This window comes from Pseudopodoces humilis, chromosome 20 (assembly GCF_049639895.1).
Source record: "Pseudopodoces humilis isolate 2021_Gansu_Grassland_sample_001 chromosome 20, ASM4963989v1, whole genome shotgun sequence".
NCBI lineage: Eukaryota > Metazoa > Chordata > Aves > Passeriformes > Paridae > Pseudopodoces > Pseudopodoces humilis.
This window is the reverse complement of record NC_142219.1, coordinates 4,439,927-4,464,415: the sequence shown is the minus strand read 5'-3', so window position 1 is coordinate 4,464,415 and position 24,489 is coordinate 4,439,927. Positions and strand designations below refer to the sequence as shown.

At 58.4% G+C, this 24,489-nt stretch overlaps 2 protein-coding genes across 5 annotated transcripts; both read right to left on the bottom strand.

Moving 5' to 3' along the window:
- Window positions 1-12,346: 12,346 nt before the first annotated feature.
- CRYBB2 (crystallin beta B2) lies at window positions 12,347-15,893 on the bottom strand. Of its 2 annotated transcripts, none has more exons than XM_005524327.2 (6): window positions 15,824-15,893; window positions 15,017-15,092; window positions 14,213-14,331; window positions 13,299-13,473; window positions 12,776-12,918; window positions 12,347-12,662 (listed from the first exon to the last, which is right to left on the bottom strand). In XM_005524327.2, exons 2-6 carry the CDS (start codon window positions 15,071-15,073, stop codon window positions 12,494-12,496), a joined length of 663 nt encoding a protein of 220 aa, XP_005524384.1. In that variant the 5' UTR covers window positions 15,074-15,092; window positions 15,824-15,893; the 3' UTR covers window positions 12,347-12,493. The 2 variants fall into 2 exon arrangements, with proteins under 2 accessions (XP_005524384.1, XP_005524385.3); XM_005524328.3 differs by having other exon boundaries at window positions 13,341-13,473.
- Window positions 15,894-18,131: 2,238 nt separating this feature from the next.
- On the bottom strand, window positions 18,132-24,435 carry CRYBB3 (crystallin beta B3). 3 transcript variants are annotated; one of them, XM_088065166.1, is made up of 7 exons: window positions 23,567-24,421; window positions 21,426-21,745; window positions 20,643-20,722; window positions 19,311-19,429; window positions 19,100-19,232; window positions 18,890-19,032; window positions 18,132-18,399 (listed from the first exon to the last, which is right to left on the bottom strand). In XM_088065166.1, exons 2-7 carry the CDS (start codon window positions 21,559-21,561, stop codon window positions 18,234-18,236), a joined length of 777 nt encoding a protein of 258 aa, XP_087921292.1. In that variant the 5' UTR covers window positions 21,562-21,745; window positions 23,567-24,421; the 3' UTR covers window positions 18,132-18,233. The 3 variants fall into 3 exon arrangements, with proteins under 3 accessions (XP_087921292.1, XP_014109159.1, XP_087921293.1); XM_014253684.2 differs by lacking the exon at window positions 21,426-21,745 and having other exon boundaries at window positions 24,314-24,435; XM_088065167.1 differs by lacking the exon at window positions 21,426-21,745.
- Between the last annotated feature and the right edge of the window lie 54 nt (window positions 24,436-24,489).

Here is a 24,489-nt window from a genome sequence, read left to right as displayed (position 1 = left end):
CGGGGGGCCGGGGCGGCCCCGCGGCTCCGCCGAAAACCGGGCCGTGGATCGGCGGCGGCCGGAGCGGGGACCGCACCCGCGGGGTTCGGCGGCCCGGCCAGCGCCGGGGCTCCGCTCTGACCTGAGGCCCTGGAACAGGCTGCCGCCATCCCTGGAAGTGCCCAAGGGCAGGTTGGACGGGGCTTGCAACAACGTGGGATAGTGGAAGGTGTCCCTCGGCGAGGGGGTGGGATGGGAATTTAAGGTTCTTTGGACCCAAACCGCTTGTGTGGGATTGCATGGTTCCACAAAAGGGGAGCGCCAGAGCCAGCTCCAGCCGCGGAGCTCCGAGCTGCCCGCGAGCCTCAGCGCCCAGTTGGACGCATAAATTCGGAATTAATTTCCTCATAATTTATTAAAACGCGTGCAGAACAAAAACGGGATACAAATAAATGCATCTGTGTGACACCCCAGCGTTGCTCGTTGAACCACTTGCTGGGAAATAATGATGCAAAACAAGGCACCCAGGTGTCCTCGGGCTCTGAGCAGAGCTCCCTGCTCGTGTTCCTCCTTCAAGTAGTAGTAGCTCCACTGCAGCCAAGCAGATATGCAGATTTCAAGTGCTTTCTTTTCTGAATTTCGTCAAATATGTCATAAATAATTGGCTCAATGAAAGGCTAAGTCAATGACAAGTCTGAAGTTTGAAACTCAGCGTGTTTTGAGCTCTTTTCAAGTGCCGCCACTCCTCCTGCCTACATCTTTATGAAAGTTAATGATCTGATTAAAGCGAGGTAGAGTATACAGCTGGGAGGATTTCACCATGTGCCTCATTATGAACCGTCTGAGAACCTGCTTTTTGTTGAAAATGTTAATTTAAGCCAACACTTTCCAGCGGAACAGACCCACTGGAAGGTTTCTCCTCCACCAGTGGCCCCAGAGCAAAGCTGAGGCTCAGGGTGTCCAAGCAAGCGTGGAAGGGAGCAGAGGAAGATGTGGGGCACATTCCTCCTGGAGGTTCAGGGTGAAGTCCCCCACCAGCCCTGTTTCAAGGTTTCACTTGTCCAAGGTACAACATGGAAAGGGGTGTTTTTATCTCCTGAAATCGTCTGGGCTGGCTATGGTTCCCGTGGCTCCCGCTCCAAAGCTTCTCGCAGAGCCTCCTCGTGGGCTCTCCATTTGCAGGGGTGTGATGGGAGAGAAATTCCTCTCACCACATCCTCAGCCTGGGGACACGTGCCTTGTGCTGGCTCTTCCCAGGGGACTCCCCAGTTTTGGCTTCTGCAGCCCCTCTGCCCAGCTCTCACCGGTGTTTCCACAGAAAGAGCCGGGTTTAGTTTCCTGAAGCAGCAGCACACGGGGAGGATCTCTGCTCTGACCTGAGGGTGTTGCTAAACACCCCAGGCAAACAGAAACCATCGCCTGGGCGAGGAGGGCCCTGTGTTTGCTCAGATATTTGGATGGCTTGACAGTGGTGGTGACAGCAAAAGTGGCCACCAAGATGTCCCTTAGGATTCCTAATGCTCTCCTGTTTATTCCTGTGCCACGTTTTCACCGTTATTAGCTGGGTATTATTGTTGTGTAGACGTCAAACACATTCCTGGCGACAGTTTCTAGGAAGTGAGGTCTGGTGAGGGCCAAGTTAAGGAACTTGTCCTCTTCTTTCTGCTTTTGGTGCTGGTGTGGCAGCAGCAGCAGGCACCAGGGTGGTGGTGGGTGGTAAGCAAAGGTGTTTTGTGCACTGCTGATTTCCCAAGTGAGGCTGCAGTGCAGTCAGGGGTGGTGGCACGTCCCCACAGCCACTCCGGGCCCTGCCTGGGGAGGCAGCCCACGTCAGGCTATTCATGCTCACCTCTAGCAGTGTGTAAAACACATGCATTTTTCAGTGTTATATTCAGATATCTTAAAGGTCACTGGGACGGGTATTTTTTAATAAAAGAGTGGAATCAAACCTGATTTTTTTCCCCAAGCGAGCAGAGCAGGCAGTGGAGCCTCCTCATTTTCAGGGAAGTTCCATTCCCCAAGTGCAAGCCTGCAGCTTTCCTTGGCCTGTGTTGTGTACCAGGCCGAGTGTTTGCGTTGTCCCCGTGTTGTTTTATGCCTGGTGCATTGGGTTTGGTGTTTGTGAATGTTTGTAAACAGTGCTCTGGGGATTTTCCCAGGTAAAGGAAACCCAGATTTAATCGATGCCAGGGTTAGCAGAGGTCAAAACAAGATACACTCTGAATGCATTTAAGTATCTCCTGACATTTCTGTGGATGGTGATGGATACTGCTCAATCAATTTAAGTGTGTCACGAGGCCTGGCTGGGCTGCAGACTCTGCATCCACTGCAGAGCCAGGAAACCAACCTCCCCTCTGCTGCTCCTTCCTTCCGAGGAGCGAGTTCCTCCTACCATCTGTGTGAGATTTAAATGTTTAATTTTGCCCTGCTCTGCTTCACAGCGTGACAGATGATATTACAGAGAGCTGTGAGGCTGTTGTAGATTTATTAGTGCGTCCCACACTGACACCATCCCATCAAGATAATGCTGCAACGCATTACCCAGGACGGAACCACATCTGTCCTGTTGCACTCCAAGCTATGCCAAATCCCATATCACGTAAGATCTCTGCCCTATGCTGGTGCCAACAACATCTCTCGAGGGGAATGTTCACATAAAAGATCATTAAATATTGTTTTAAGTATTATTTTTACTAATATTTCTGATACACTGCCAGAAGTGCACATAGGTGGAGATTCAGAGCAGTAGGAGCTCAGTTCTCTCCATGGGCTGCTGCTCTCTAGAGAGAGGGAAAATTATTTGCTCCTCCTTGGCAGCGCTGCTGGAGAATAATTTATTGGTGATGGGTCCCCATGGGACTCTGACTCTCTGTGGCTTGTTTATAGTGAGGTTTTGCTGCAGTTCTGGCTGTACTTTTGGGGTGCCTGACTGAAGGGGAGAGGGCAGAACCCCTTTCCCCATGCTCACCTCAGTGTTCCCAAGGAGCTCCCAAGCACAGGGCTACCTGGAGGGGAAGCAGCTCCTGCTTAATGAGATTGTGTGAGGATTCATCAGGCAGCAGTGCTGCAGTGCCTGGAGGCCGGTAGGACAGGAAGAAATACAAACCCTTCCTGGGAAAAGCAGGACAATGCCAGCGCTCCCCATCCCACAGCCTCACCGCTCCTGCAGCTTTAGCCCAGCTTCCCAAAGAAACAGCCTCACTCCATCCCCTCTGCCCGTCAGATTCTGCACTTTGCCAGCCCCTGGGGTGGCTTTGGCCCCTCTTCCCCCTCCAGTGGCACATCCATGCCAATCCCACAGGCATTCCTCTGCAGCATCCGCACCCAGGCTGGGGTTGCATCCCATCTCCTTAGCGCTGCGCTAATAAGTGGTGAGAGGCAATGTGGAAAACAAATGGAGTAATTAATGGCCACGGCTGCTGCTGCTTTTATTCACTGATTGTTCCAGAAGGAGCAGTTTTACAGCCTCTGCCCTCGCAGTGCCATTGCATTCGGCACCCCAAATCCCGAGGTGGGGGCAGCTCCACGGCTCTGGCCTCCTGCAGAAGCAGGGTGGCTCCTCTACATCTCTCTGGATTCCTCCAGCTGGCTCCTGAATACTCTTAACAAAGGCACCTCAGCCACCTCAGACAGGTAAAGCCTCAGTGTAGCTTATCATCATCATGTTCCCTTTTGCAAATAGCTGACATGATGAGGAGGTTGGGTTTTAATTAGGAAACAAGTGGCAATTCAATTCTCAAAAATATTATTCACCATCAAACATTTGTACTGGCATAGTCAGACTAGCAATAATTATGTCCTCTGGGGGCAGAGATAAGAGCAGAGTTGAAAGCCATGCAACATCTATAAAGTCTTGCATGAGAAAACACAGGCATGAGAGGACCGGGGCCTCCCGTTCGCAATTGCATCACACCATCCCTCTCACCATGTAATAAAAATACCTTACTGACATTTTCCTCTGCACATTTTCTTCCCCTGACATGGCACACAGCAATATCCTGGTGGTACCTCCCACCCCTGGCTGTGCCTTGCCAGCTGCAGCCCGGAGCCCTCGCTGTGACCCCTTGGCAGCACACACGGGGACATCGCTGCTGGCACAGCTTCGTCCCTCCCTCCGTGCACACAGATAAATAAAGAAGCATCACCCCCTCACCTGGCCAGGGCAAGCTTCAAAAGCACAAGAACAGCATCAGGACAGAGCTGGGTCACACAGCTCACCAAAACCATCCCGGGTGATGGTGGAGGCACAGGGGTGACACTGGAGAGATGAAACAGCCACTGCAGAAGGGAGAGCCAGGGATCTGCACTAACACCCAGCCCTGGTTCTGTTCCCTAAGCAGCATCACCTGGAACATCCCTTCTGCCCCCACACTGGGCTCCTCTGCAGGAATTCTCACCAGGCAGGAGGTGCAGGGAAGTTTGAGCCATTTTCACTTATAAATCTCCACCTGTGGTTGTTCCTACAGCTCAGTCATGACATGGACATGGCATCTTGGTCCTTACTGATGGGGCTCATTCCAGCCTTGCCCATGGGGGCTGGAAGGGCCTGAGAGGCAGGGCAGTGGGGTACTGACCCTCACAGACCCCCCCCCCTCCTGGGTCACAGGGCACCTTCCCTGTGTCCCCCAGCCTGTGACATCCCATGCCCAGCTCAGAACTGACACATCTTCAAGAATTCCCCGATTTAAAAACAGTAGAGTGTGTTGTTACAAGCTAAAGCAAATAAACCAAATAAAAGCTGGAACAGCAAATGTCTCAAAGCCCCACAAAGAGTCAAAGTGTCCCCATTCAGCACTTGGTGGGATCACCACTGCAGGAGCATTTTCCCTGCACCAATTGATCAGACAAACAGATGTCAAGAGGGACCCATTGAGCATTTGCTGTTCCACAAGCTGGCTTGAATGTAACTTGATAAAAGGGAAAAAAAAAAAATCAATAATTGCCTAATTTAGCTATAAATTCTGAGGGACAGAAGGAGAAAAACCAACAACTGTGCAGATATTGAAATGGTAGAAGGTAATTCAGATTCTGTCACGGCATCTATGGAAGGTAAATTGTGCAGTGCTGGAAATGAGAGCTTTCTTCTCCTGGGAGCTTCTGCTGCCCAACACCGGTGGATCAGGACAGGGTCAGTGCTGGAGGTGCTGGGAGGGCTCAGAGCTCACTCCAGCCACAGTGATGCCGGACCAGGCACAGTGGGAGGGGGTCAGCAGCCGAAGGGTGCGAGGCTGAAATCCCCCTGGAGCAGCGGAGAGGCTGTCTCTGCTCCCTGGAAACAAGTCTGGTTGTGTGGGAAATGCTTTCTAGTTATTTCTTTTCCCTGTCTCTTTGTGCTCCAAGTCTGTTTACACACAAATTGGCATTTGCTGCCCTGGCTGATCATTCACCCGGATCCCATCTCACCCGTCTGGTCTCAGCACTGGCCCTGGGCACCTGATGTCACCGCAGTCAGGGGCAGTGACAGCTGAAAGGGGCACCACAGGCTGCTCCTCCACCTTGGCTGCCTGGCCCCGGAGCACCCAGGAGCTGCTGCTCCAGCCCTCACACAGGCAAACCCAGCAGAAACATGGGAATGCACTGCCTGCTTGGGAGCGAAATGGCACGGGGTTTATTTGTACTTCTGTCACATCAAAGGGGCCCTTGTTTGAATTCTTCTGCCTTTAGCCTGGAGAAGAAGAAGGGGAAAGATTGGGTCCTATTAATAGCCTTGCATCCCACAAGATCCCAGCCTCGCAAGAAGCCATGAAAGACTGCGGCATCTGATTCCCTGAATAAATGAGGTAATTTAGGAAGAAGTGCGTGCTCAGCAGCCTTCATTACTGCCTTCTGCAGCTCGGTGGGAGATGACAGTGACAACTCACTTTGGTATCAGTAGCACCCAGGTCCCAGAGGAGCTGTGCTGTGCCCCAAAGCATGGGCAAAGGTGCTGAGTGCTGCCTCTCCCACAGAATTCCTGATGCTGCAGCAAAAATCTCATAGACTGGCACAGAACGTGTGGAAGGAGCACCCCAGCAAGCTGAAGGGCCAGCAAAGGGGAGCCACAGCTTCCTGCATAAATGCCAAGAGAGTGGTGCTGATGAGAGGGCACTGGGATGTTTGGGAATTTGCTGCGCTGGGAAGGAGCCAGCAGGGAGCAGGGCTGTGGGATGGGGCTCCAATCCTGCAAACCCAGGGAGCGAGGAGGCAAAGCCACTGGGACACCCCTGCTGTGGGGAAGGACCAGGAGCTGTAGATGTGCTGGCATGGCAGGGACATCTGCTGCGGGCCCCTGATGTCACCCCACACCAGGATTTTTCACTTGTGGGATGTGTGGGACACGCCGCTATCCCAGCTGTGGGTAACACCCACTGGGGCACCACCACGGATCAGCCAGAGTGCAGGGAGGGTTCTGACCCTGCTCCTCAGCGTCCTGGCAGCCCTGGGGTTTGTGTCAGCTTTCCCTTAAGCAGATTTTCGGGCTCTAAGTGTCAGGGTTAATCCCGACACCGAAGGTCCGTGTCGCAGCCGGTGCCTCCAGCTGCGTCATCGCCCCGCACGCAGGTGCTGGGGACTGAGCTGCCCTTTGCATGTTGGGCCTGAGGTCACCAGAGCCACCGGCTGTGCTGTCCCCAGGCTGCTGGATCTGTGCCAGCACCCAAATCCGTGGCCACCTGGTCCGGAGCGAGGCTGCGGAAAAGGAGCCCACGATCCCAGCGGAGCCGCGCTCCCGCAGTGCCTCGCAAACAACAAAACAGAAGGATTTGCAGGATCATAGCCCATCCTATCTGCAGCCCCATATGCCAAACAATTTATCTTCCCTCTCGGTGCCCTTGTAAAGCAGACCAGTAAATTGCCTTCATTTCACAGCTGAGGGAACGTGGTTCCAGCGAGGCCACTGCCCCCGGGAGTGGCCGCAGGGGCTCTCCGGAGTGGGTCAGTGGGCACATCCACACGGCTGGCTGGAGTCCCCCCAGCACAGCCTTCCCCGGGGGAACAGGGACTATTCTCAGAGAGATTTACACGTCAGAGAGCACAGTGAATAAACCCTCAGTGACCTCAAAAGCATCTTTCTGCTAAAATGCATCCCCATGGCCTCAGCATCTGCAGCTCAGCTTGACCCTGTGGCTGGAAAGAGGCACCTCCAGCGGGAGGGTATAGCAGGTCTACAGGCGTTCCATGAGGGAATTAGAGAAATTCGGGCACCAAAATCCCATTACTGTGGGAAGGGAGTTGCCGCCATCCTGGTGCTGCCCTGCCAGCAGCGGGCACTGTCCCCACGGGAGCAGAGCCTCTGTCCTGCAGAGGGATGAGGGTTAAAGCGCCCCACTTCCCGTTCCACACGGCCTCTGCCTTTGGAGCTCATCTGGGCAGATAATGGACTTTGCCTTCTGACTTAATCTGCTGTAAATCTCTCCCCTAATTGCTCATCATCCGGAAACCTGGAGAAACCTGGGACAGACATTCCCGCCGTGTGAGACAGCCATCCTCCCTCTCCCTACCCTGGCCCAGCCTGTGCCCAGAGCCCCCAGTACAACCAGGACATGCCCAGTATGCCCAGTACAACCAGGACATCAGGGCACCCAGTGCCCCCCTGCCCCCGCACGTCCAGCCAGGGGGAAGCTCCCTCTGGGAAATGAGACGGCAGCTCTCCCTTTCAGCCCCCACAACTAAAGGGCTCTGTCCCCCCACCCTGCCTCAGCACCCTGCACCCCTAAAAGAGCCGAGGGCTCCTCGGGCGAGGGGCAGCTCAGGTGCTCGCAGCACCCAAACCCCGCAGCACAGGGGCACAAGCCCACCTCAGGAGCCGGGTGTTGCTGGGGGCTGCTCGCAGCCCAAAGCGCCTCTCCCGGCAGCTGCGAGCAGCGTTTTGTTCTGCGGCTGCCGAAGGAGCAATCCCGTCCTGCAGAGGAACACCAGACGTCACACGAGGGAAGGTTGCTAAGTGAGCTGGTCCCTCCTCATGATGCACGACTTCATTACGCGGCTCCCTAAATGATGTTACACACAAATGACATTTGCCTTGGAGCATATGAGCTCCCAAAATAGCGGGCGGCTCTCCGCGTTGTTGCTTTGGTTTGCCGAAGAATGTCCCCATTGTCTGCGGGGCTGCTGTGCCCATGCCTGGCACGGCCCTCCGGCCGTGGGCGTTGGGGACAAAGGGATGGGGACCCCCAAAACCAGCCCAGCTGTGCCCGGGGTGACAGCTGAGGGAGCCCGGAGTGGCCCCGTGGCCAGGATGGGACGAGTGGGCTTCACCTTTCTGGCAGGGGCCATGGGGAACAAGGAATGCTGACCCCTCTCTTGCTCCGATCATCTCTCTCCCTGCCTCAAAATTCTCTCCTGATGCTTCGCTCAGGATTTTTCGGCAGGCTGGGCGTTTCCCCTGAGGGGAAGAGCTCCAGGGATGCTCCAGACATACCCAATGCTCTGCCAAAGGGACCAAATCCAGCTCATGACGCACCTCCCAACACCTGCAGAGGTGACAGAGGGGACAGGGCACCGTGTCGTACCCCAGGCACCCGGCTAAGGCCACTTCTCCTGGCCTGTGGCCACGGCCGTGGTGGCAGCACCAGAGACTGGCTGCTCACATGGCCATTTCATCTAAAATTGCCTAAACTCAGCCCCGGTTTCCTTTGAGATGAACTGAACCGTGCAGAGAGAAGGTCTGGCTCCAGCTCTGCACCGTGCATAAGGTACAAATAAAAAAGAAACAAAGGTTATGTCCACGCTGAAGAGAGAAATTTGCTTTTCCTTTTTTTTTCCCTTCCCCCCGATTTCCTAAGAACATCCACGGCAGCTGATCTGTGCAGCGCTGCCGTAATCCGGTGATATATTTTAATCCCATTACGTTGCCATGCGCTCTCTCGCAGCCTGCCCGGGCTGGGAGGAACAGATGTTTCCTAATTGGCACTTGCGCTGCCCAGGGGTTTCCAGCTCGGACAGCGTTCCTCTGCCTCCCCTGGAGGAGTCCCTGCCGCTGCATTTGCAGCCTCAAAGGATAGAACAGCGCTGGCTGCTCCTGTGCCGGTGCCTCACCGTGGAGGGGTCCCAGTGTCGCCGCTGGCTGTCCCCGAGGGTGACCCAGCAACAATCGGGGCTGCCCTGGCCGCTCGCCCGGAGGGAAATGCAACATTTGCTTTTTTTCCCATTTGTTTGGGAAAAGGCGTCGGATGAGGAGGGAGCCCCGTCCCACGGCACCCGGGCGGCTGCGGCTGCCCAGCTCCTCGCTCCCACCGCAGCTTCCCAGCCCATCCCCTTGGCTCTCCATGCTAGTGAAGAGTTTTGGGTTGGTCCTGAGTGTTTCATCATCGAGGGAGGGCGTGTGGGGCCGCAGGCCGGCTGCAATCCCCTGGTACCCGGTAATCCCATTATCTCTCCACGAGGCTGCTTCCAATCCTGGCCTCTGAAGAAGTGATGTTTCTTAATTAGCTCTTCAACCGGACAGGGGTTTTACTGGCTGTAAGGAGCTGTAGAGGTTTCATTGCTTCTTTTCTCTGCCTCATCACACTGATGTCAGGAACAAAATCAAGGAGCAGAAAGCAAACGGGAGCCTGGCATTGAGGACAAGAATGCCCATTCCTGGGGACAGCCAGAGCCAAAGCTCCTCCCTCCCTCTCTCCGGGATATTTCACTCCTGCCTCAGCCCTCGCATTAATCAGAGCAGAGATTACTTTTCCACATGCCAAAGCTGAGCATTGATAAATCACAAATCTGCCCTGAAAACCACAAGGCTTTAATAATGCATGCTGGGTTCCTGCTTGGTTTTCCTTCCTTCCTTAAACCTTCACTGTTTGTGGCTGAGTCTGTGCGTGGAGGCACAAACACGAGGCTGGAGGTTTAATTTACTGCAAAGAAGGAGAAGAGCAAAATTGAAGCTAGGAATCTCATGTAATCACGTGGCTCCTGAAACTGGAGAATTAAACATAACAATAATTTTCAGAGGATAAAAATCCGTGAAACCCACAGTAAAGCCCTCACAGCTGGCAAAGCACATTAAGTACCCAAAGCACCCTGGAGCAGGTGCGATTGAGCTCACCCCACTGTATCTAAGTAAAAAAACAATTTATATTTTTCAAGACTGTTGTTTTTTAACCCGTGATTCCCCAGCCTGGGGTGTCCCGCGGGGGGATTCACCGGGCTGCCGCTGGCAAAGGCAAAGCAAAGCCAATGGGAGCCGACGGCACATCTTCCTCTCTTCACCGCTTTGCCTCCTCCTCCTCCTCCTCACCAGCCCATCCCGCATCACCCGCGGTCCTCACGGAGGCACCTCCCAAGGACAGACAGCGGCCGCCGCTCCAGCTGGAAAAGAAAACACGAAGGAAAAGTGTCGGATGTGATTTAGCCAGGGTTTGCATTATTGTTACTCTTCCGTTAATTACTCAGTGACAAATTGCTGCTGTTCCCCTGCAGGCAGCCCCTCTCCTGTGGGGTTCACCTGCCGGGGGTCCCCCCGCCCATCCCAACACGCTCCAGCCTCCCTGGGCATCGCAGGGACCGGGGTGGGGTCTGATCCCCCCCAATCCTTTCTGCTGAGCGGAAAAAAAATTAAAATAAATAAATAAAAATCCCTTCCCCAGCCTGGAGAACAGCTTTAGCTCTGCCGGCTGTTGGCACGACGGCAAAACCACCCGCCCGGCCAGCGCAGCGCCGTGGGACCGCTGACATGTCCCCAGCCCCGCCGGCAGCGGGAGGGAGGGGACAGGGACACGGCTGGGGTGGCCGGGGGCTCCGAGCGGCGAGCCAGATGGCAGCTCCGCAGCGGGCGTGGGACGGAGGCGATCTTCTGCTTTTGAATAAAATGTTAAAAAACAAATTATTCTCTCAGTACATTTCCCCAGAGCCAGCGAGGGGAAAACCCTCCTCAGCAGAGCTGAAGCTGCTTCCAGGCGACCCGAGGCGCCCACCTGGGTGCACCCGGCCACCAGATGAGGAATTTCCCCCAAGGGGTCCCACAGGAGCTGCTCTGGGCTCGTTCATATTTTCCACTTCTGCTTTCGGTGCTTTTTCCCCCAGAACCCTCCCAGCCCACCCAGAGCCGGGCTCCGGTGTCCCCGCGGGAGCTGCCCTGGCCCCCGAATCTCAGCTTGGACAGGGCTTGGGGCAAGCTGGGCTGGTGGAAGGTGGCCCTGCCCATGGCAGGGTAACCGAAGGAGATGAGCTTTCGAGTTCCAAACCGTTCCAGGGTTCCACGGCCGGGAATCTCTGATTCCGTGATCTGGGGGTCTCTGTTCCCCACCCCGCTGCTGCTTTCAGCAGTTTGCCCCCCCAGGAGCCGCCGTTTCCCACCGACTCTCCCGGCGCGCACAGAGCACCTCGGGCTCCGCCGCTGCTACCGCTAAAATCCCATTTTTCACGAAAACGTTCAGGTCTGGGGTGATCCCGGGGAAGGAAAGGAAAGGCGCAGCTTTCCGCAGGGAAGCAGCGCTGTGGCTGCCAAAGCACGCCTCGCCGAGGAGCCTCGCAGCGGCGTGTGGCGAGTGATGCATCGGGCTGGTCGCCCGTGAGCTGGGCTGTGCCCGCCGGGCTCGCTCCTCCGCAGCGCAGGGAAAAGCCTCTGGCACAGGGAGGATTCGGGGGCAAACCCCGCTCCGCCGGGAGCGGGAGCTGCCGAGGAGGATGTTGTGCATCCCTGACTCCCCGAGATTCCCGGGTTTTCCCACCAAAACACCGCAGCCAGGCATGGGAGAGGAGGGCAGCAGGAGCCGCGGGGTGCCCGGAGTGCCCCGTCAGGTGCCGCTCACCCGTGCCCACACAGCCGCAGGGACACAGAGCGACTGCCACGGCCACGTCCTGCTGCTGGAGGGGACAGAGCCCAGCCGCCACCACCTCCGCCACCGCCTCTGCCACCACACGGAGCCCCCGGCCAAGCAGGTGTGGCTGCGTTCCTCCACTTCCTTTGCCCGATTTATGACACCATCATAAAAGCATCCTCCAGCACCGTGACTGCTAAATTAAAGCATTATTACTAATTAAAGCTTTCAGAGCCTTATAATTAATGTCATTATTCGGCTTGGAGAGGGCAATACCCCCTCGCCAGCATCTGTGGCATCTGCCCCGGTGCTCAGGGGACACCTTTGTCCCCACAGCAGGATGTGACCCACGGCCTTGGCCGCGCACCCCAGGACAGGGCTGAGCCCCACCGCGCTGGGGCCGGACCCTCCAGGTCCGCACAGGGTGAGCGACCCCCGAGCTTCCCGCTGAGCCCCAGGTCACCTCCCTGACCCCGGACACTCGGGTGGCCCGGCAGCACCGATGGCAGCGGCTATGGGTGGCGCTGAGAGCACCGGGGGCGCGGCCGTGAGCCCCCTCCCCACCCAGGAGCGCGGAGGGCAGGCCGGGCATCCCGGCAGCGGGGTCCCTCTGCCAGCCGCGAATGAAAAGGCCGAGCTGGGACTTTGAAACTCCAAGCTTTATTGAGTTGCTTCGGCAGCGCGTGCATCACACGGGGGGAGGCGGGAGGCGAGGCCGCGGGGGCTCAGCGGCGGCCGGGGGAACGCTTGCTCCGCTCCCCGCGCCCCGGCACGGGCCGGGGGCTTTAGTTGGTGGGGTGGTAGGCACCGCGCTGGTGCCACTGCATGTCCCGGATGCGCCTGACCGACTGGATCTGGGGGTGCTGAGCGCCGAAGTCTGAGCTGTCCTTGTAGTCCCCCTTTTCAAACAGGTACTGGTAGCCCCGGTAGCCAGGGTACTGGTATCCCACCCACCTGCCGAGGCAAGCGGGGAGGGGTCACACAACACGCGTCACCCGGCAGAGCCCAGCCCCGCGGGGATGCTCCGGCACCGCCCGGGACCCAGCCCCGATGCTCCCGGTACTCACGTGCCGCTCTGCACCCGCACGGATGAGACCTTCTCCTGGTAGCCGTGTGCATGGAAGCTGGGCACATCGTCGTCTATGATTTCGATCTTCTTGCCGGTGAAGCTGGGGTTTTCGTACAGCACGATCTTGTGCTCCTGGCTGTCCTGCAGCCGGGAGAGCAGAGACGGGGGTCAGCGGCTGCCGGCCCCGCGGGGCTGGGCAGGGGGGGCAGAGCCCAGGGCTATGGGGAAACCGAGGCCAGGGCCGGCACCTCGTGCCGCCGCTCCCACCGATGCCGGGGGTGCTCCGCATCCCTCTATCCAGCTCAGAGAGCCGCTGCCTGCGCGGGCACTGCCAGACTTACCAGCAGACGTCCTCCGCTCTGGGGTCACCTGCCACCGCCCCCGTCCCCGCGCCCCCTCCGACCCCCCCACGGCTCCCCGGGCCCCGAGGGCTGGGGCGAGGGTGCGCAGGAGGGGGTGCCCCTCCGCCCGCGGGGCTGGGGAGGGCGGGGGAAGGCTGGGGAAGACTTCTGGCTGCAGACCTTGGTCTGGCGGGTGGGTAGTGGCTGTCTGGGTGCTCTCACCACTTTGATGGGTCTCAGGGAAGTGATGCTGTCGCTTCTCCGGCTGTTGGTCCAGGAGTCCCAGCGGGGGTACTCCCCCTTCTCAAACACAAACTGCTCCCCTTTGCAGCTTGCCTGCTCGTAGCCCACCCAGCTGGAAGAGAGCAGGGGACGCGCTTCAGAGAGGGCGGCGGTGCGGGGCTCGGCCCCTGGCACTGCCCCCGGCGAGCGCCCGGGCTGAGCCCCAGCCGCGTCCCCTGCTCCCTGCCAGGAGGGGAGAGGTGCCAGGGAGGTGCCAGCGGGGCTGCGCTGCCTCCGGACAGCAGCGGCACCGCAGGGCTTCCCACTGGGGATGCTCCGACCCATCCTTGGTCCCTGGGGACTCACAGGATCACCCAAATGTCGCGGCTGGCGCTCCGCAGCTGCCCCCGCTGTTCCGGGGCTGCAGGCTGGGAACCCTCCAGGGGTTTTCCAGGGGCTCTCCCTTGCCAGGAGCCCGTGGCTTGGAGAGCACGCACAGGGCCAGCGGGTGGGGAGAGGGCACCAAGAGGGTCCCACTCTCACCTGGCCGTGCACCCAAAGGGAAGGAAACCAAAGTGGGGGTAACGCTGTGATCTGTGCCCGTGCCCACACTCCTCCACTCTCCCTGCCGCCGAGTGGGCTTCTCAGCCTGTCCAGGTGACAATGTCACCCCCTGTTCACCCGCTGTGCCCTCACCTGCTGGCAACCCCTGGCACCGGGCACTCCCTGGGGTGGGGTGAGGTGGGCGAGCAGCTCAGCAGTGTTGGCCACACGAAATCCAGGGTGCGACGCGGGTGTGGCAGCGGGGAGACCCCTCCTCCCCAGCCCCGTCCCTCCCACGCCCCGCCTGGCCCCCAGCCCCCCTCACGTACGGTCCGGAGTGCACCAGGATGGAGCCCACTTTGTCCACGCCGGCTTCCTTCAGGTTGGGGCAGGCCCCGCTGAGCTCATGGCAGCGGCCCTGGAAGTTCTCCTGCTCGAAGATGGCAATCTGGAAGAGAGCAGGACCTCAGCGAGAGCATCACCCCCTCCCCTGCCGCCACTACTGGGGGCACACGCTGTCCCCGACCGCTGGGGCAGCACATCTGCAGCTGTCCAGACCTCTCACTCTCCCAAAAACTGCACTCCAGAGGCTTTTAAGGAGCCTGCAAGCCCTCGCTGCCGTGCCTCTGAGGATGTCTCACTCTCGGGTGCCAGCGCTGTCCCAGAGCCCCGCTGCTCCTGGCAGAGGGATGCTCACAGCGGGCATCAAACAGCTGAGGGACTCGGGTTGTGGCTGGAGCACCGCAGCCACCGGAGGGACACGGCGACCCAGACACCCGGGGACAGCTCGGGGACAGCCCCGGGGCCTCCAGCTCAGCGCAGACCTCGGGGGTCAGCGGGCAGTGGGGACAGATCTGCTGTGTCTGCAGCGGTGGTGGGAGATCAGCACTTGAGCTCTTCCCAACCGCTCCACCTGCACCGAGGATGCCAAAAAAATCCCATTCCCGTCCCCTCGTCCTGCTGCAAACAGCTCAGCAGCGCAGCCGGCCGCGCTTGGCACCAGCCGGGAGTGCTGGGGGTGCTGGCAAGGGGAGCTCAGCTGCTCCCAGCAGCGACTCCGGGTATGGTTTGGGCACCCAGAGAGGCTGAGGGTGCCCTGGCCCCCCTGCAGGGCTGGGCAGTCTCCCACTGACCTTGGAGCTGGCTTGCTGCTGCTTGGAGGCTGGCATTTGGTGCTCGGAAGCCATCATCAGCTGGGTAGTCTGCTGCCTTGGGAGGGAACCTCAGCACGTTAAAATCTGCCTCTGGGGACACACTGGGGACCGTGCTCAGAGCCCCGTGTCCCTGCCCCATGTCCCTGCCCCGCGTCCCAGCCCTGTGTCCATCCATACCCTGCAGTTTGCCCAGGGAAGAGGGTGGTGGGAGCAGGGCTGGCAGCAGGATGGGTTCAGGATGGGGTTCTCAGGGATAAACTGGCACCCCAAACCTCCCCAGGCTCAGAGCACAGGCAATGGCCCTCGGGACCAGCACTGGCAACTGTGAGCCCAGGAAATTCCTAAATCATTCCCAGTGGAGCCCAGGCCCTTTGGTCGAGGATTTCCTGCTGTCCCTGTCCAGCTGAGAGTCCCAGCCCCACGCGGGTGTTTGAAGGGGCGATGGAGAGAAGCTCTGGGGCTCCCCCCGCCAGCCCCAGCCCCGAGGAGCCTGTGCCGAGCCCTCCCGACTCGGCCTGGCACTGCCACCCCTTGGAATGAGCTCCATCCTCAAGCCCAGAGGGACCCTCAGTATCTGAGCAGCTCCAAAACAGGTGAAAATCTCATTCCTGACAAAAAGAAGCGGAGCCGTGGCCGGGTGGTGATATCCTGCTTTGGGCTGCGGGGACGGGACTGTCCCCGGCTCAGCCGCTGCCCACACCCCGCTGGCACCGGGAAGGGACCCCGGCCCCGGGGATCGGGAGGAGGCTACGGCGAAAGAGAGGACAATAAATAGCAAAGTCTTACCAGTTATACCAGTACCCGCTTGAGCCAGTGACGGGCTGGGGCCGGGAGGTGGAATTTATACCGAGCCGCAGCAAAGAGGTGCCAAAACTATTTACAAAATAGTTAAAGCCTGATTCAAAGCGAGAATGCTGGATTAAACCCCAATGAAAACCAGGGTCAGCTGATCCGCCGCAGCCTTTGTCTGCCCGAGCACCAAGCCCGAGTTATTTCATTACCTGTCACATTCGAGTCACCCGCTTTGTCGGGTTGGTGGCGAGGAGATTTGGAGTTTGCAAGCATCAGCCGAACGCGTGCCAAGAGCCGGGGCGGGCCTGGCCAACAAAGCCCGGCCAGCCCCGCTTCGGGCGTTTCGGGGCCAGAGCCTTGATCCCCCCGCCCGCCGGGCAGCAGCCGCCGGACCTGCTGAGCTCGGCTCTTCCCATGCGCGATAAAACGCCTCAAAGCGCCGGTGAGCGTCTGGCTTTGCCCGTCTGCGGCCCGGCCACGCCGGGGGCACCGCGGGAGCCCCTTCCCGACACCGGCCCGGGGCTTCGGGGATGGGCAGGGGCTGGGGCAGCTCCCGGGGTTTGGGTGTGGGGCACTCAAGTGTCGGGTGTTGGGCTCCTCCGCCTTTTTGGGGTCCCAGCCCCACGGGAGCGCAGCAGCAGCTCAGGGGCCCCTCTGTGACACCAGGACAAAGCTGAGGTCACCGGGGCTCAGCCTGGGACACGTCCCCACGGCTGGGATGTGCCTGGATGGGCAGCACAGCCAGGGCTGAGCTGGGGGCCGAGGGCAGCAGCAGAGCCCCTTGGCTGGCATCGTCCCAGCAGCTGAGCCCGGAGGCTGCACGGGGCTGGGGGCTGCAGAAAAGGAGCTTTCACGGAGGGGGGACACTGTCAGACTCTCTGGGTGCTGTACAGCCCCCTTCACCCCACAGAGGAGCTGGATTCACCCCAGCAAGAGTCACCAAGCATGAACAGACCCCAGACCTGCTCCTTCCCCCGTTCAGCACCTCCCGAGGCCCCACAGGGGATGGGCTGCAGCCCCCCCAGGGTCCCCTCTGCCCCAGCTCCTACCCCAGGCTGGCTGCGCACACCGTCACTCACAGGCTGTTGTCACCAGAGCCCACCCTGGCAGTGACATGTGGGGGGGGGGGGGGGTCAGTCCCGGGCTCTGTGGCTGCCCTGGCTCCAGGGGATGGGGATTCCAGGGCCAGAGGGGCCAAGGTGACAGCGCAGCTCTGCAAGGAACCCATCAGGCCGTGGATGTGAGCAGGCCAGGCTGTGAGCAGGAGTTTCCAGCGTTCCCAGCCCTTCCTTGCCTGTGTCTCCTGCTGCGGCCCCACAGATGGAGCCAGTATTGCCTTCCCCACCTCCTGGGTTAATTAATTCAGGTTCTGAGCCCAGGACCCTCATGGACCTGTCCCAGGTCCCAGTGCAGGGCACTGCAGCCCCATCCTGTCCCCTCAGCACCTCAGCAAGGGGCTGCCACAGTGCTCAGCGTGGCCCCTGTGATTCCCTCCCTTGGCTCTGCTGGGCTGGATTTAACTCATCCCAGCCCTGGTGCTGCAGCTCCCCGGCCGTGGCAGCCCCATGGAATGTTCTGGAAGCAGCTTTTGCCACCCGGGGCCAGGCACTCACCTTTCCTAGCCACCAACCCCCCCCAAAGGGAAAAGCTCCAGAGGGGTTGCTCAGGGATCTGCACAAAACCCTCAGGTGGACTCAAGCCCATCTCCCATCTCTGCCCCGGCCCGGTGGGTCCCCAAGAGTGGCCACAGTGCCCCAAGGGAAGGGCAGTGCCAGGGCAGCTCAGTGTCCCACCAGCACCCTGTGGCACCCCTCAACCCCCCACCTCTGCCCCCAGAACAGCCCCCCCATGTCACAGCTCATCCCCCAGGAGAAACCACCCCAGGACCGTGGGAAACTTCCCTGGGGACAGGCAGGAGACCCTGCAGGACACTGAGGTTGGGCACAGCCATCCCTCCACGGGATGAGCCCGGCTTGGAGTGCACGACCCAGGGCTGGCTGCTCCACACATCCCCCCCGGCCCCCTCCCTGCCCTGGGACTGGCCACCAGCCCTGGGAGCGGGCAGGAGATGTTGTGGAAAGGGACAGAGGCACTGGGAAAACGCTGATGCAGCAGCACTGGGGGTGATTTTTGGAAAGCTGCAGCCTTTATGTAACACTGCAAACACTGGCACTTCCCCCTCTGCCCTGTGCGGGGGGTGCTGGGCACGGCCACGGCCCCCTCCCCATCCCCATCCCCATCCCCATCCCCCTGCCCCCCTCCCCGACCTCCCCCAGCCCAGGACCAGCCAGGCACGAGCAGCCTCCATCTCAGAGCTTTATTGAGGTTTTTGCACAAAAAACACCACGGTCACGGCATCAGCCGGGGGACCCCGCGAGCGGCCCCGGCGGGGGCTGGGGGTCCCTCAGCTGTTCTCGAAGCAGCCCCGCTGGTGCCACTGCTGGTCCCTCACGCGGCGCACGGACTGGATGAGGGGCTGGTTGGCGTCCCACTCGTTCCAGTGCCGGTACTCGCCCTTCTCGAAGACGTGCTGGCGGCCCCGGTAGCCGGGGTACTCGTAGCCCACCCACCTGTGGGGAGCAAGGCGGTGCTCAGCAGTGCCCACCCCACACCCCCTGGAGCAGGGGCAGTGTCCCCATCCCCATCCCCATCCCCATCCCCATCCCCATCCCCCTGTCTCTGTCTGCCACAGCCAGGTGATGCTGCCCGGGGCCACTGGGGTGTCACCAAGTGCCACCTCACAGGCTGCAGCTGGGAAATGCTGTGCCAGGGGTGGATGTAGAGTCCGTGGAGAAGGGACCACAGCTCCGCTGTTCGGGTGGTGGGTTAGGGCAAGGAGCCATCATCCAGCCCCAGGGACACTGCCATGGTCCCTATTATCCCCTGTGGGCCAGGGAAAAGGTGGCAGCAGGGAGGGAACAAGGGACAATGGGCATGAGCAGCACCACGGGAGCAGCGGCCCCACTGCAGTGGCTGTGCCAGGCGCCCCCGCCACCACCACCCTGGAGGGACCAACCACGGACAGGAACCTGTTGGGGTGTCCCCTGTGTGGATCCTTACGTTCCATTCAGAGCCTTGACGCTGGCCACGCGGTCCTGGAAGCCGTGGGCCCAGAGGCTGGGGACGTCGTCATCCACGATCTCCATCTTCCGCCCGGTGTACCCCGCGTTCTCAAACAGGTGGATCTTGTGGTCGGCGCTGTCCTGGGGGAAAGGGCGGGTCAGGGGCTGCCCCCAGCCCCGGTGGCCACCCCAGCACAGCCCTACTCACAATCTGGAGGGGCCGGATGGACATCAGGCTGTCGCTGCTGTGGCTGTTGGACCAGGAGTCCCAGCGGGGGTAGTCGCCCTTCTCCAGCACAAACTGCTCCCCAGCATAGGCCTGGCGCTCGAAGCCCAGCCACCTGCAGGACCCCAGTGTCAGGGGGATGCTCTCCCTGCCACCCCCTGGGGCTGCTCCATCTTCCCCACCCCAAACTTACGGGCCAGACTCCACCTGGATGGAGCCCACCTTCTCCATCTCCTTCTCGGTGATGTTGGGGAGCTCCTCTGTCAGCTCACACCTTTTCCCCTGGAAATTTTCCAGCTCATAGATCGTGATCTGAGGTGGGGAGAAATGCTGTCAGCCAGGGGAACACCCCAGGAAATTGGGGCAGCAGTGGATCAAAGGGCTCTGGCCGTGTCCCTCCATCCTGGCCATCCTGTGCCGATGTCACTCCTCGCCCGACAGAGCCAGGTCCTGCCATTGTCTCTGCTCTGACAGATCTTTGGGCCAAGCTCCGGCCAAGGGTGTTTGGTAAAGCACAGACTGGAATTTTGTCCGTGACAGGCTGAAAACCAGTTCAAACACAGCGCTGGAAACACGGAAAATTTAGGCTAAGAGAATTCCTGAGCCATGGGCTGCCTCTCCTACTCCCAGCCTGGCCTTTGCCCATCCATCCCTTATCACTGCATCCTCCAGATCCAACCATCCCCTTGACCTGGCCTGGCACAAGCTCTTTGTTCAATGTTTTCTTCTAAGCCCTGCCAGGTGCAGAGACCCCAGTGCCTCCCCAGGCTGCCCTGCTCTCAGCAGAGCCTCGAGACCAAGCTGCAGAACGGGTTGGAGCCAGTCCCAGTGGTCAGAGTGTGGCCCTGAGCAGGGCCCAGGGTGCCCAGCACCATTCAGGGACCAGGAGGGTCAGTGGGGTGACCAGGCTCCCCCTGGCACTGTCCCAAAGGGGTCACAGCTGCAACACCTGAGCCTGGGCCAAGGGCAGAGCCTCCTGCACACGCCACATAATGGGGGGCTCAGGGGACAGAGGTGACACTCAGGTTCCTCAGGATCCTCTGTGCACCTCAAAGCAATAAACAGCCCCAGCTCCTGGCACCCCTCTTTCCCACTCCAGCCTTCCCTGTCCAGGAGCAGCTTTGTGGGAAGCCACCACATCCTCTCCTGACTTTAAAAGCTGATTTACTTTCAACCAACCTACGAGCTGAATCCAAACCTACAAACGCACCTGGGGAGTTTCAGTGCCTGGGCCCACAGCTGATCCTGCTGTGCCAGGATGCTTCATCTCCTGCATGAAATCCCTGGGCAGCTGCACACCAGCCTGGCCAGCCAATGTCCTTGGCAGCCAGGGAGCAGCAGCAGCAGATCCTCAGCTCCAGCTGCTTCCCAACCCGAGTCCCCCTGGGCTCAACACCAGAGTGGGGCCACCACCCACTCCTGTCCCCAGCACCAGCTGCAGGGCTGGCAGTGACTCCAGCACCGCATCCCACGGCTCCACCCAGCATCCATCCGTAACCAGTGTCCCCAGTACACCCCAGTATACCTTGTAGTTGCCACCTCGCTCGCCAGCACCCTCCCCAGTCGCCATCTGCTCGGGGGGACTTTGCTGCTCGGTCATTGTGCCTGGAAAACCCAAATTGCAGGAAGTTAAGGCGGGAGGTGCTGGGATCTACAGCCGGTAATGAAACACAAAGGATGAAGCTGGCACGGAACAGCAGCACGGGTTAGCACAGACCCTGATGCAGCAGCTGTAAATCCCACGGATGTCCAGGCTAGGAGCAAGCTCTGTTATCCATCCTCCTCTCCCTCCTGCACATGGGCCCCCAAATCCTCACCCAGGCACCAGCAGGACTGAACTGAGCCATGTCCCAAGTGCCACAGAGCCCTCTGCCCGGGGCAGCTCACCCAGTTACCACTGAACTCCCATCTCACAGCCTTTGTTCCCAGCAGGAATTTGTCAGCTTCCAGCTGCTGACGTCTTTCCCCACAACATAAACCTGACACTTCTCCCTCGCTCCAGCATCCTGGAGGACACCAAACCCAGCAGCTGGAGCTGCTGCCGCCGCCTTGGCCGGGGGGGGATGGTGGTGAGAGCCCCCTCCTCGCTCTCCAGGAACATCCGCAAAACTCCGCTCCAACACTGGAACGCGCCACGCTGACAAGGGGCTTAGGAGACCAACAAAGGAGTTTGATCAACGTCCTGAATCAAACCCTTCAGCTTCACTTCTCATCACGCACGAGCCAAACCCTCCGCTGGGGGATACCCCGACTGAGAAACGCAAATTCTTTGAGAAAGCCCCTTCAGTCCCGGCGGTGCCGCCGCTACCTCTCCGTGTGGTTCCGCTGTGCCGGGCGGCGCGGGCGGCCCCGCTATTTATGGCTCGCTTCTGAACAGAACAGCAGAATTCCCCGAGCGCTGATACAGCAGCTGCGTCCACGGAATTCCATCCATGAGATTTCATCTCAATAGCGCGGGCGCGCAGCGAGCTATGGAAACGTCATTCGGATTTCTCGCGGCCGTCCCTCGGACACGGGCCACTCGATTTACAGAAGATTAACGTCGAAATTCGCATCAGCACGTTCACGCTGCTTCTTGCCAGGTTCTCTGGAAAACTCTGCCATCAGCAGTTCACGGGAGGGTTTAGCCTGGAAACCGAGAGCAGCGTGAAGCAAAAACCAGGCAAAACGTCCCCGTTTGTGTGGGCTCCAGCGCAAGGTGTGACACAGGGCCGGGGTCAGCTCCGGGAGCTCGGCAGAAAGCTGGAGCAGCTCAGGGTTTCCAGACTGGCAATCTTACTTGAACTTTGGCCCCAGGCAGATTCTCTCCATTAAGTCTCTTTTCTTTCTGTGCCCCCTAGTCTGGCTCCCTCCCCGGCATTTCGCAGGGACACGCTGGGAACACATCCTGGGGTGTGTGAAGAGGGATTTCTGGAGCCTGGCACAAGGGTTTGTCCATCCTCATGGACACAGGATGAGGTAAGGGGGGGAACGCAGCCCTTCCACACCAGGCACCAAACTGGGAGCATTTCACCTGCTGGTAGTGGCCCTGACTCCCTTTTCACCTGTCAGAGTCCCTTCAGACCCAAACCATCCTGATTCCTCAGGGAACATTTCATTTAGCTGCACATATCCCCATTTTCTACCCTTGCAGGTTTTTTTCTACCTGCTCTGAGCGTGGCTCATCTTGAAACCAAGAACTACCCATGAAACCTTTACTGAAATTGCCAGAAAAGTGAATCCCCTGGGCCAGGCTGGGCAAACTGAAGGGGAGAGGGATGGAAACCTCTCCTGTTGTACGTGTTAGAATGAGGGTCTCCAGCCCCATCCCAGCCCTGCTCTCGCTGGGTGATGCTCCAGGCCTGGTGTGACAGGGATGACCCAGGAGGTGTCTCCAACTGACTCTTCCTCACTCTGCCCATCCTGTGGTTCCTGAGGAAGGTTTGTTGTCCCCACCAGAGCTGTCCCACAGGTGCCACAGCTATGACAGGCACAAACTGAGGAGGAATGGATTAATTTCTGTCTTACCAAATACAATATCCCCTGTCCTCAACCAATTAGGAACACAGAATTTCTTGTGCCAGTCCCTTCCTTCCAGCATCCTCATTCACCGAGCTCTGTCACAGCTTCAGGGCCCTGGATCTGCCTCTCCCAGCTCTCCACACCAACAAGGCAATTCCAAAAACACGACAGAAGGGGCACTGGATCTCCTTGATGCCTCTCCCAAACAGACCTCAATTTCCTCTCGCTGTCAGCCTCTTAAATCCCTTTGAAAAATGACTGTTAGAAAATAGATCTTTTTTATTAATACCTGACAAAGCTAAACTGGAACTGTAATGGTACAGAACAAAAAATACAGTGGCCAGAATATCTTCATTCCCCAGGAAACTGTGCAATACAAAAGACAGGATTTCTATCACACAATGTTACTTACTGTGACCCAGACTGACAGACTCTATAAGGCTAAGTGGAACGATATAAAAGCTTCATCTCCACAAGAGCTCCTTCAAAACCAGATCTGATCTAATTTTGTTTAATATGGAATGAGAGAAACCCATAAACCACCAGACCTTGGCTCTCCTCCTGTGCCAATCCCACCAGAAGGACCAGAAGTTATTTCAGACTGTATTTCTGCAATACATTTATGCTTGAGAGAACAGGACAGCCATGGAACAGAGCTCACCACCAGCTTGGGAAGGATTCCCACCCTCCACCCTCTCCACTCCCAAGGTGAGCAGAACTAGGCCTGGACTCTGCAGCCCCTGCCAGAACATCCCCAAATCCCATTAAAGCTCCATGGAGGTGTTTTCATATAATCACAGGATGGTTTGGGTTGGAAGGGACCTTAAAGCTCATCTCATTCTTCCCCCCTGCTCCCCCAACCTTCCACTAGACCAAGCCTTGTCCGAGCTGGCCCCAGAATCCTTCACCTCCTAGAAGTCCATCTTTAAAAGGAATTAAAGCAAATACCTGTTTCTCCTTCTCAGCACTGGGCTGAAGGGATGGATCCAGTACGTCCTTCACTTGGCTGCAGCTGCTCTTGCAGCAGGGTCCTTTGTGGAGGTGCAGACACCTCGGGCCCACAGGGAGCACAGTTATGGTGACACCTCTGTATTTCACTGGAATAATTTGTTTTACCCCCAGAGCTTGGGGACAGCAGTGACAGCGCTGATGAATTTGGCCCAGAGGTTTTGTACCTGGATACACCTTGTGAGGCTGAGCCACACCCTGTGGCAGCACCCCAGAATTGCCCATCTCCTCCTGAAACACAATACCCCTGCAGAAATCTGGGATTTGCTGTTCCAAACCTTTTACAGGTCACACTTTGCATTCCCAAAGCTGCCCCACCTGCATTTCAGTTTACAAGTAACTTGTTTGCAAACAAGGAAAAGGGTGAAACAAACTTTCACCCTGGGAATAATCCTGTGGAAAGTCTTGGAATGTCAAAGGTTGGAAAACCAAACACTGCTTCTTTCTCTGCAGCATGTGAAAGGCTCTGGTGGATAAGGACCAAACTGAAGATTCAGAGATGTTAAAAAGGAGAATTTGCAAACAGAAAAATAAAAAGGAAGAAATCCACAAGTGGGAATTCCAATAAAAAGCAATGGAGCAGCCGTGCAAGTCCCTGACACACCACCCGGAGCAGGGATCGCTGGGGATCATGAGAGGAAGGCAGTCAGAAAGTGTTCCTGAATTCCACAAAGCACAACATCCCACCTTTAAAACCCAATACTGATGCAGCTTTTTTACACAAGGAGAAACAGCTGAGGAGCTGTGATGGGAGAGACAAAGGGAACTTCCAGGGCCTCCATCACCTTCAGCATCACTTTTTGGACAAGAGATGAGCCTGCTCCAGGACTGAAGGAAGCAGCACATCTGAAGGAACCTTAGAG